Genomic DNA, 12,489 nt, shown 5'->3' on the forward strand with positions numbered 1-12,489 from the left:
GTACTTTGGATAAAAAAATGAATATTCTTTTGGCACCCTTCTTTTGTGATTAAAGATTGAAACTATAGGCTAATGGCAAGTCAAAACCATAGACAAGTTAGCTGTCATTAATATTACTGAATTATTTTGAGGCACTGACTCACATAATGAAAAATTATGTAAAGAGAAATGTAGAGATGAGTGGGAAAATGCTAGGGATGGAGGAAGGAAGTCCATGTCTCATTGTACTGTGCCAAATCCTGTAGACCTTACTCACTTTTTACTCCGGCAAACTTATTATATTAAATGCAAAGTTCATGTATTATTGTGGGCCAGGATTGTATGTAATCTCTCTAGGAGGAAAATGTGATGTGAGGCTCGGGAGTTCAAAGAACTATATTGAAATTGTGCCAGACAAGAATGGACTTTTGGGACAATAAGCGTGAAGTGAATTTCAGGCTCTTTGGAAATGGTACATTGGTTAAGGCATGTTGTGCAGCTGCTGAGTAGGGAACATCATGATGAATTAACACTATCATCATTAAGTATCCGTAGCTGGCTAAACACACCAGGCAGGCTTAATGACCTGTTTTACAAAAGGAATTGCCTAGTGCTGTCTAGTGGTTTCTTTAAACTGTTAATTCAGAGCATTCTCCATGAGGAAAGCCATATATTTGCTGGCTATGGGGGTTTACTATTTAAGTGCTAGGTCTGAATGAAGATTATGGTCCAGATTCTGATCTTTCCATTTACCATCATGTGGAAGGGGAGTGCAGCCCTCCAAAGATGTGTGTTCTTTTCTGAACCACTGGTCCATCTTTGTCTCTGGAGGCTGAGCTTGGTTGGAGAACAGCTGGCAGCGGGGCTGCTATAGTTGTGGGGGACCAAGATCCACAGGAGCAAAAGCCTTGTCTCAAGATTATCACCCTGCCCAGGCTCTTCCTCTAAGGCTTCCTGCACCTGATGTCTTGCCAGAAGCTTGGCAAATGCCATCCAGCTGCCCACACCCTTTTGGTGGCTATTCAAGACACAGAGGCAGAGCAACAGCTATTTCAGGACAGCAGTAATTCATTATCATATTTGCATTGTAAATGTTCTAAGAGAGGAAAACTGCTGCTCCTCTGCTCCTGCCATTAGTGCCTACCAGCCACATAAAGGAGGGAGGTGGCGCTGCAGTGAAGGATTTTTCTATCACGGAGCTGCTTTTCTGCCCTTATCCTGTTGCATATATTCTCCTGCACACTGGGCAGCAAAGAATACATCAGTGTGTAAAGTCATCCAGAGCAAGGAGTGCAGACATCCTGTTTTAAATAGACGATTTTGAGTACTAACCCACTCTTCTAATAGTCTTCTCATTTGAATTTTAACACCTTCAGAAAGAACACTGCAAAAACAAATTCAGGCCAGTTGCTCAGAAAAGCTAAAGCTTTTGCTTACCAGTGTTCATCAATTACAAATTAAACAAATGCAAAAGAAGGTCTAATCGTGTGAGGTGCTGAGAGGGGATTCAGATGCTGTTCTGGATTTGGAAACACTTATTTTAAATACTGGTTTTGTATAATTGTGAACTTGACATGAAACTGGAAACTTCTCCTGGTTTAAAATGGTTGTTATTATTGGGGAGTGATGGGAAGGCAACAGCAAATAGAAACGTCTCCTATACTACTATTTTCAATACCCCCATAGCTCAGAAGGCATTTGTGTCTGAAAGATACAACTATCTATGTAGCAATGTAATTGTCATAGTGCTAAATGCAGAAACCAGTTAGAAACTCAGGATACGATTCTCAGCAGTGCAAATTTACACCAGCTGAGAATCTGGCCCATTCTAGTTTTCAATCTGTTATATAAGTTAATGCCGTTGTTTAGGTGTATTGCTCCTTTTCTACAACTTCATACGGTTTCTTAAAGAAATGAGTTCTTTCTTTAACCATGTTAAATACAACTAAAAAGACTTGCTGCAAATGAGTTATAATCATTACATATGCCATGTGTTTCAGTAAACAGAGTATTGTAAGTGTAACTTAATGCTTCTCTGAGTATTTACAATCACTCAGATTTATTCAGCTCTACCGTGCTATTCACATGTGTTTGAAAGGTTATCTCAACACGACATTTAAAGTATGTATCTAGATTAGCTCATTCAGTAAAGGAAAATCTACAGCTCAGATTTATTAGTCAGTATAATAAAGGTGAAAGATGAACTTTCCCACTTTGTCAGGCATGAAATATGCTAAAAGGATCTAGGCAATGGATTGCAGTGGGAGGATAACACCTCTGTTCTAGTCTGAAAAAGTAAAACCCATTGGATACTGTCACACAATCATTAACATCAGTTGAATTTAAATATAACATTGCAGTAGTTTATAATCAGCCTCTTTGTCATATTATAGTTGTTCAACTGGGGTTTCAACTAATACTAATCAATAAGGGGAGCTCAACATCCAAGTTATGTATTAGAAATCAATGAGTTTATTCTTGTAAAATTGTATAAACACATTATAATTAAATCTTTATTTAAATGTTTCATCAAGAAAGAAATTTTGGTATACATTCTGGTATGAGTCTGATCACTACTTCATGGTGAAAAAAAGAGAAAAAGATGGAGAAAACAATGCTGTGATTTTTCCTCTTTTGTACCCTAATTTATAGCTCCCAGAAATACTGCCGTCCCTGAAAATAATTTGATGTCACAAGTAGTGAGCAGTTGGAAAATATATTAGCACATTGAGTTTTCTAGTGGAAGCAATGTATATTATAGGTTTAACTCTAGCTAGCATTCCAAAGAACTTGGCAATGTACATCTGAGAAATAATTGAATTTCTCTCAATGAATTTCCTCAGAGACATTTATAGCAGACACTTCTGTTTTTTAAATATTCAGAAATAATCTTTCATCTAAATCCTACTGGGTAAACTCCAGATTGATTGGCACAGTGGCAAGTGGAGAAGAGAAATGTCTAGCAATCAGTGTCTGACATAGCTATAGCAAATCTGAGAAGTTTTATCTTAGATATATGGGCTAGATTAATCTTTGTCTCAGGAAGAGCTTTATCATAGTGGAGGCTGCATTAGAGGAAAAGCTTTGTGACTATAGCTTTTGAGTAGCATCCTTGGGCCTACAATTCAATACCTTCTTTGGAAATAATACATTTTGGGTGGAATCCTGGCCCCACTGAAGTCTTCGTGTTTGGTGAGTCGTACTCCCTTGAATATTCTCATAGACAGAGATTGCATTTTCATTCTTTTCAGTCTTCTCAAATAATTTCAGTGAAGCAAAATCATGTCCAAATTTTCACCAGAAAGACAATGAAACCTTTAATTTCATGGTTTAATCAGAGAGTGAAAGCTCATACTTTTATTTGTTACTGAGATCTTACAATGCGTGTATATTTTTTAACAGAAATAAGCTAAATAAAGAAAGCATACGAGTTTAACAGTCACATGAATAAATAGTAGCAGATAGTATCAGAGGGGTAGCCATGTTAGTCTGGTTCTGTAAAAAGCTATAAAGAGTCCTGTGGCACCTTATAGACTAACAGAAGTATTGGAGCATGAACTTTCATGGGTGAATTCGCATGCGTCTGACGAAGTGGGTATTCATCCATGAAAGCTCATGCTCCGATACTTCTGTTAGTCTATAAGGTGCCACAGGAGTCTTTATCGCCTAGTAGCAGATAATAGTCCACCCACATTGGCACCTTGCCACAGAGCACATTCCAGAGAGCAAGAGCTGTTTTCACTCTCTTTCGTTTACCAGGACAGAGTTTGGTTGGTGCAAACAGATGGTTCCTTTTTTTGCCCTTGGGGATGACAGCTGAGTGACCAGTTTTTTGACAGAAAATGTAACACACATTCACCACTGGACTACACAGACCTCCAGAACCACAGAGGTATTTAGAGTAAGAAACTGTTGGTGGCGCAACAGGGCTGGCAGGTTTCCTACCCGGCTCTGCTCAGCTCCCAAGAAGCGAAGACATGTCCCTCTGGCTCCTAGGCCTAGGAGCTGCCAGGGGGCTCTGCATGCTGCCCTCACCCTGAGCGCCGGCTCTGCAGCTTTCATTGGCCAGGAACCACAGCCAATGTGAGCTGCAGGGGTGGCGTCTATGGGTGGGGGAAGCGCGCTGAGCCGCCATGGCCACCCCTTCCCCTAGGAGCCCGAGGGACATGCCGGCTGCTTCCTGGGAGCCGCCTGACATAAGCACTGCCCGGATGCTGCACCCCAAACTCCCTCCTGCACCCCAACCCCCTGCCCTAGCACTAAGCCTCCTTCCACACCTCAATTCCCTCCTAGAATCCACACCGCCTCCCACACTCCAAACCCCTGCCCCAACCCTGATTCCCCCTCCTGCAGCCCAAACCCTTTATCTCTGGCCCCACCCCAGAGCCCACACCCCCAGCCAGAGCCCTCACCTCCCCACGCACCTCAACCCCCTGCCCCAGCCCTATGAAAATGAACGAATGAGCAAGGCTGGGAGAGAGCAAGAGATGGAGTGAAGAGGGATGGAGCAAGCGGGAGGCAGGGCCCTTGAGAAGGGATGGGCGGGGCCTCATGGAAGGGGCAGGACAAAGGTGTTCAGTTTTCTGCAGTTCGAAAGTTGGCAACCCTAACTGGATGTTAGCACTATTGAAGAATAACGAATTGGCTTAACTGGAACAAGCAAGCAAGAGAGCAGCCACATGTCTTTTCATCAATGCACAAATACAATTTTTCTAAAACTAAGGGTTGGATTCACAAAAGGACCTAGGCACTTAATTGGCACTTTAAGCAACTAAATCCCAGAATCAGGCCCCATTGGGATTCACAATGCCCCCACTCAGCTGCCATTGAGCCCTTAAGGCATCTAACCTCACCTGACACCTCGATTTTAGCAGTAAAAGTTGCTGACCTATGCTTCTGCTTCTGACTATGCAAATTGCAGCCCTTATAGATAAATGTACATTAAATGCTGAGGTGGGGCAGGACTTCTTCCTTCATAACTTCTAGCCTAGTGGTTAGGGTACCTAGCTGGGATGTGGCCAACACCAGATTCTCCCCGGTCCCCCCCTTCCCCTGAGGGGAAGAAAGGGACCTCAAGAGGTCATCTAGTCCCGTCCCCTGCACTCATGGCAGGACTAAGTATTATCTAGATCTTTGAACTGGGATCAGCGAATTCTCAGGCGAGGACCCTAACCACTGGGCTAGGGGATAATCTGATGTAGGGAATCCCTCAATCTCTCCTTTTGAAGCTGTTCCACTGTGGAGAAATAAGTTACTAGTGCAGGGGGACTGGTTCCTGGGTCTTCCACCTCCCAGGACAGTGCGCTAACTACCAGGCTACAGAGTCATTTGCATAATTGCTCTCTCTCTCTATGGTCCAAAGATTCTGTAGCCATAAAAATTTGTTTCATGGCGATCTGTCTGAGGAACCAGAGCAAGCCTTTACAGGAGACTTAAGACTTTACTTCCTCTGTTGACAATAACAAAAACAGCAACAATGTTGATGCTCTTGAGACAGTTTTATGAAGCTTAGTGAAAAATCACATCTAACTACTTGACTGCGTCCACAAACTGTTTCATACAAGTATAAGCATCTTGCTATACAAATGAACAGGAAAGCAAGAGTCTAACAAAGAAAAACTCTTTTCAGGTAAGCTTGGGGGCACTAAAGAGCAGACAAGCAGACTCCTAGAAGAATAAAATGTGTGCCCTTGACTTATATAAAATAATAGGAGGCTCTTGCTCTTTAACTATGTAGTCCAGCAAAAAAGGATAACAATACATAAGACATAACAGCCCATAAAACACACACACTGACACAGCCACTGTATACAAAACAGTCTTTCTGCTCCATCCTCCCCTCTCCTCTCCTGGAAGAATGGTGTTAAATGCTCCCTCTCCCCTGTCCTGTACCCCAAAACTCCTCAGTTCCTAAGAGGGCGGCGGGACAGCTCTGCCTCCTTCTTGCACTAACCTTGATTGGTTGCTCTACCCCAGAAGGAAGGGAAGTGGGGCAGGCTTTCCCTCAGTCAGAGCTGAAATTTACCTGAGCTGGGACTTCTTACATCATAGTGAGATTTGGTACCTGCTGGAGCCAATCATGTTACTTGTAATGAAATCATGAGAGCTAGTGGCAGTCTTTACTGAAGATAGCTTCATTGTCATCTACAAGAAGTGAAAGGGACTGGGCGGCCTCTGGCTTCAATCCTGTTGCTAGAAGCAGGCCTTGGTGGCCATTTTAGATCAAGCCAAAACTTCATCAAATAGAAGGCAGAGCTTAGAAAATCATGAGACTTATTTAAAAAGAAAAAGAAAAAAACCTCACCCACCAAATATAGTGGCACATGTGATAAAATTTTGATTGCTGGCTACAGTGTCTTCTCATCCCCACCTCTTACTTCCAATTGTCTGGAAGATCTTGATAAATATTGTTACATGATTGTGTTGGCTAACATTATTCAACCTCCTCTTCTGTGAGGCTTTTTCAAGCCACGTGAATTCCTTAGAAAATACATGCTGATTCATCAGACATTACGATTGGGGTTTGGTATCAATGATACTTAACCCTACAGCCATTTCAGACATCCAGATGCAACTGCTAAATCTTCAGTTTTTCTTTCAAAAATATTTCAATGTTACTGTTGTTAAAATTATATTTCACTAGTAACCCTCCCCTCCCCAACTATTAATACAGCTGGCTCAAGGAGCCCAAGAGAGCATCATGAAGCCACTTTATTTCCAGTAATAAAATCGGCAAAAATCCAGTAATAAAATCAAAAGTGACAGGGGAAATACCCCAATAAATCTAACAATAAGAGCCACTCAGTCCAAAGAGGGATCTTAACATGGCAGTTGGTGAGCTGCACTGCTAGGGCACACACACATCAGAGGGACAAAGTCTCACACTGGGATCAGCTTCAAAAGGTGTGACACTGTATAAAAGAGAGGTGACCATGTTTACAATGATGTATCACCACTGATGTATTATCAATGTTGCACAACTGTGATAAATCTTGTACAAAGTATGTCATGTTATGGTATCATTGGAAAAGCTATAGTCTGCTAAAGCATGATTATCCTGTTTATATGCATGTATCATCATTGTATATGAAGTCATGAAACTGAGTTTGTTTCTCAAACCTGTTGTGTTTCTGGGTAACACCCCCAAGACCAGAGTTTAAATTCAGCCTGAGCTGTCTGCAGCCGAGTGCAGGTAAATTTTAAAAACCTGCAGGAGCCCCTCCACCTCAACCACAAAACTGTGAGCCTCAGACATCATTTACACATGACAGAGACTGTATAGGAAACACTCAGAACAGCCGCCACACACAACCCATAGCCCAGCCCAGCCACCAACTGCCTCTCGGAACTTCCTTCTATTTTACAGCAGGGAGGGAGCAGAGCCAGGAGCCATTTTGAGCTGTTGTCCACAAGGAGCATGAGGTATCAACCTCCAGCTTAAGTTGGTAGGAGGGGATATTCTGATAACAGCACAACAAATGCCTCACTCCTGGCCAGTCTCACTAGCTGAACTCTGGTTGTGGCTGTGTTTTGCAGTGGGAAGAATTACCTCCTGGTCATGCATTAGTGAGAGGCTAGTGTACTCACGTCGGTCCTTTAGTGCCCGGGATAAGGTGTCAGGCACTGTCCTGAGTTTCACCGGCACTGAACATTCCCTTCTACAGTACCCATGTAATGACGGTGACCCTTGGGGACGCCCCAGTCCAGCCCTGTACCTGGGACAGAAGGTTTTCCTCAGCACAGATGGATTTGAAACCAGCCTCCTGCCACTGACCATCCCTTCTGAGCTAGAGACCCCAAATGCCTCAGTCAGTGCTGCAGCCTTTGTGAAGAAGGATCAGATAGTAATGGTGATAAATGGACGGGTCTATCTCTACTTCTTCATAGCTGGGGAGAAGGAATGGCTCCCAGTACAGGGGATCAATTTCTTGGTCACCAAGCTCTCAAACACCCACTGCTGCTACCCAGGGCAGGACCCAGCCTGCCAAGCCATCAGTATGACTATTTTTGCCTATGAGACTGGGCATTCAGCCTCCAAAAGCCACATCTTCCGGTCAGAGGATGGAGGCCACACGTTCACTGCTCTGAAGCTGAGCCCAGAACTGCAAGGGGTGCTGCTTGGTGTCTACAGTTTTGTTTCCCTTTCCCAGACTGGATTGCTCATCAATCACACCCACAGCGGTGGGGAGGGGAAAGGAGGAGGAGCCTATTTCTCATACACCGGGAGCAACATGAGCCACATGTACAGCCACAACTCCATGGGCTTCAACCTGACGTCCACAGGGGGCCCTGATGTCCAGGGTATCCAACACCCTTACCTGTGGGGCTTCACCATCCTCTGGACCAAAGATACGCTGCTGATCTCCTCCAGTAATGGCTTGCTTGTGGAGCCAGTGATTGTGCAGACAAAGGTGTTTTCCAGAACCTCCCTTTCTTTCCCTGGTGGCAGCCTCTGTCACGTGGCCATCAGCAACACTGAGATTGCAGCCCTGACCCAGGACCATCGGCTCTTCCATGGCAGCATAGACATGGTCTCCACAACTATGGTGCAGGTTGGAGAGCGCAACAGCAGCCAGAAAGGCCTGTGCAATGCTGCGCTGATGTTCGACAAAATAGGGATGCTAACCGTGTTGAGCCCTGTACCTACCAATAGTTCCTGGTCCTATAACTTCCAGAAATGCACCTTGAACATGCAGTTGCTGATCATGGAGTTTTGGCCACCTCTGCAAGCCTGCCCAGTTGAGATCCTCAAGGGCCATTTCCACAACAAGGTCCATTATATCGACATGCACCAGAAGCTGAACTTTAGTGCCACGTTTGTGCCAAAGCCAGGCACTGGGGCTTTTCCAGTGGTGACTGTGAGCAACCCCCACGTGCTAGGGTTCCAGGCACGGATAACAGAGGATGGGTACACATATGACGGGAACACCAAGTACAGCTTGCACATGCAGCTACTGCAGCAGTGCTTCTCTGGCATGGCAGAACCTCATTTCAGTGACACCTTCCCCTCTGGCGGGATGTCTATCCTTACTGTGGACATCCCCAACAAAGGACCCAGCTGCACTGATATGCAGCCTTTGTCTGCACTTATCAACGTAGGTTGCCCACCTACTAAACACATTAAAGTTTTTAAAAACACAACAGCATGCAGCAAAGGCCTGTTTAACGAAGGCATGCTGCAAGATAATTTCACTTATACGATCAGCCACAATTTATATGACCCACATTTTCTTGCCACACCAGAGTTGGGTCAAAGTGATCTTGAAGTTCTATACGAGTTTGATAAACTGGGGTGTCCTCTTCTGCTGTATTATGATACTCCTTGGCTGCCAATCCTTGAACTGTGGGAAAATGATGCATTTGTGGAGTATGTTTCTGCTGACTTTGTTGTGTTTGAAGTCAATGGAATGTATAATTATGATTATCTCTTGACAGCTGCTGAAGCCAATTGTATCTCTCAACCTCAGAATTGGACTGCTTTGATACAAAAGCAAGATTCTCCAAATCCACATACTGCATGGAGCAGAATGAACTATGAAAGCTGTGAGAATCATGATGGACCTAAATTAGTATCACCCTCAGCCAAGTATCAAATTCTTGCTCAAAATAAAAAGAACAAGATCATTTTTTCACACTATAATGGCTTTTATATCTTTGAAGCCATTGTGGTGGACAAATTATATAGTTACTGTGAACTCTCTGCAACTGTCAGTGTATATGTCACTGGTGCCCTCCCAAAGTCTTACATACATGCGTGGACAACACTGACAGCTTTTCTGACTCTCATTCTGATTGCAATTTTGATGGGATACCTCTTACATAAACTATCACTTATGAAAAAATCCCCAAAAGTTAAAGTATTTTGAGCATAATCATTTAGAAATCTAGTATGGTGGTCAGGGAAATTGATGTGGGTAGTGTTAAGAATTCTAATAGGCTAGTTTTTTATGAAATAATCCCCATTGAGGCAGGCTGATTAAAATAAAGAATTCCTATGTATGAAAGAGGAAATGGTAAAAGGAACTGTTATATGTTTTCTAACTTTAGAGATGTTGGAGCAGTGATGTTTTTACTCCAAGTGATTAGATCTTTAAAGGGTGGACATTCCTTTAGATCTGTTTTAACATACTAATTTATCTTTCCCAATTCTTTTTCTCATTTTCATGCTGTAATCTATTTTATTGCTAATATATTGCTTTTAAGTGTGTCACCTTTTGTTAATGGAGTCAATTATATTAACCTATTCAAGAGCTGGATCTTCTAATCCAGCTGACCCTTTTCTCAAAAAAGAATAAGGATGTTCTTGGAACATGGCTAGTGCTTGTTCCATGGACAGTATGTCAATGGAAATCCAAGAGATTCCTCTGTTTCCTCTATTTTACATTCCTGTTGTGATTTTCCTCCTCTTCCACCATTTGCAATATTAATTTTAGTTTATATCCCATTCCATTTCATTTGCTGGATGGCAGAATACTGACATTTCTATTGGGTTCTAAAGAACTCTCCATCAAAACAGTAAAATACAATTATTCGCCAATATGAGAGAATTGCATGGATTCTGAAAACATTGTTGAGGTTGAATAGCGCTTGGCTTCAATGGGATTACTAGCCTGAGTATATACGAATTAACATGAATAAAGGTTGCAGAATGTGGCCCCTGGGTTAGTTCATTAAGTTAGGTTTTTTTAGTTGACAGACCAATGGTTTCCTGTTGTGTCATGTGGTCAACCAAGTATTACCTATTTAATGAATGTACCATGAAACTTTTATGTGGTCCACTGCCATAATCAATTCATACTCTTCACCATTGAGACTCTCAACCCCCTCCCCCACCCCCCACACACACTTGCAAGGACCTTTCAAATCTGTATTAATAGACTTTTTTAAAAAAACTTTACTGGTGGGTACAACGTATGGGCTAACACGACAGTGGCATGCAACAGAAACAAACCAAAAACCATGACATTCATCATTTAAGAAAAACTGTGATTTTGTCTGCACATTTCATATTGTCTTGACTATAGAAAAAGTATTTTAATGTTAATTAACATTTTAATATAGCAAAAGTATTATAGACAATTGTCTTTACATCTTTGTAGTAAAATTGTTCATTTTTATTTGTTGTTAACTGAGGGCTCATTTGTGGATTTCTTGTATTTATTAGGCCTAGAGCAAGTGAAGCAACAATATAGTTTCTTCAAATAAGGTGCTTTAGATTCATTATGCTTATAAGGACAGAACTTTTGCTTTTTTTAACCTGCATATTATATGGATGTTCTTTAGATTTAAAAATAAAAATTTGTCCATTTAAAAAAAACGGCAATAGTTTGTTCTGTGACTCTGGAATGTAAGATGAATAGTTAAAAGTGAGTTCCCTCATGATTACCACTTCTGTAAAATCTACCCCTCTTCAACCTGGAAGAGACTCATGTGTGGGCAAGTGAAGGAAGGAAGGAAGGAAGGTGTTTTGTTGGTCTGATTTTTCACCTGTTGTTGGAAAGGTAATCAAGGAAAAAAACACAAGAAAAAAGGACTCCAGAAACGGAAAAAGTAGCAAAATTGTGTCACAAAACTAAATCAATAGGATGCACTAAGGACAGGAATTAAGGAGAAGACCTCCCCTCCCAGAAGGCAAATATGGTAATGAAAGCACAAAATACAACCTCTCTCTGGATTGATGAAAAAATGTTGACATATTTTATGAGGTATCCCTTTAAATAAACTGGCAGAATCAAATGATTGCATAAGATTCATCAAACATATTATTTGATTATCCTTAAATGATGTACAACCAAGCTTATTTTAATAACCAGCACAAACCTATTTACAAGTCCAAGATTTCATCTCTTTTAAGTCAACAATAACCAATCAATAGTTATCTTGGAACTCTAGAGGCAATTATGCATCAGCTACTGGATAACAGCTAAATGGATGTTTGATATTTTGGCAAACAGATTTTTAAACAATTTATTATTAATATAATTCTGCTCTTCAGACTTGCCCTACTGGGCTCTCTCTTTCCTTTACCTCTCACATTCAGACTATTGTTAAATTCTACATCTTTTTGGTGTACATTTTTCAGAACCCATCCATTACCTTTCAACTCTACTATCAAATCCCACAATTGTCCCTTGATAATCTCCATCTAGGCTAGAGAAACCACCTTCTCAATAATCACCTTGCTCCCCTCCAGTCTATTCATTTTCCTCACCCACTCTGACTACAACCACCATCTTGACACATCTCTTTACTAGTTTTATATCCTTTTAATAATTTTAACCCCTTCATTCTTGCTTACAAGGCTCCTCCCAACTCTGCCCTTGTCTACAACTTATATTTTTCCGATCACTCCTCTCTTCAGGCCATGTACTCTGCACTTTTGCCTCCCTCCATGCCATTTTTCTTACTTTTCCCCTCCACAAGTACCTCACCTGCCCCATACCTAGAATCTTCACTTTGATCCTGTATACCTGGCAACCTCCTGCTCTTTCAACTCCTTCCTCAAAAATC

General features: G+C 41.9%; 1 protein-coding gene across 1 annotated transcript; it reads left to right on the forward strand.

Annotated features, from left to right (window-relative positions):
• Positions 1-6,803: 6,803 nt before the first annotated feature.
• Positions 6,804-11,296, forward strand: CATSPERD (cation channel sperm associated auxiliary subunit delta). Its single transcript, XM_039523015.1, has 2 exons — positions 6,804-6,813; positions 7,402-11,296. Exons 1-2 carry the CDS (start codon positions 6,804-6,806, stop codon positions 9,843-9,845), a joined length of 2,454 nt encoding a protein of 817 aa, XP_039378949.1. The 3' UTR covers positions 9,846-11,296.
• The last annotated feature ends 1,193 nt before the right edge of the window (positions 11,297-12,489 follow it).

The sequence above is a fragment of the Mauremys reevesii genome, linkage group 2 (genome assembly GCF_016161935.1).
Source record: "Mauremys reevesii isolate NIE-2019 linkage group 2, ASM1616193v1, whole genome shotgun sequence".
Taxonomy (NCBI): domain Eukaryota; kingdom Metazoa; phylum Chordata; order Testudines; family Geoemydidae; genus Mauremys; species Mauremys reevesii.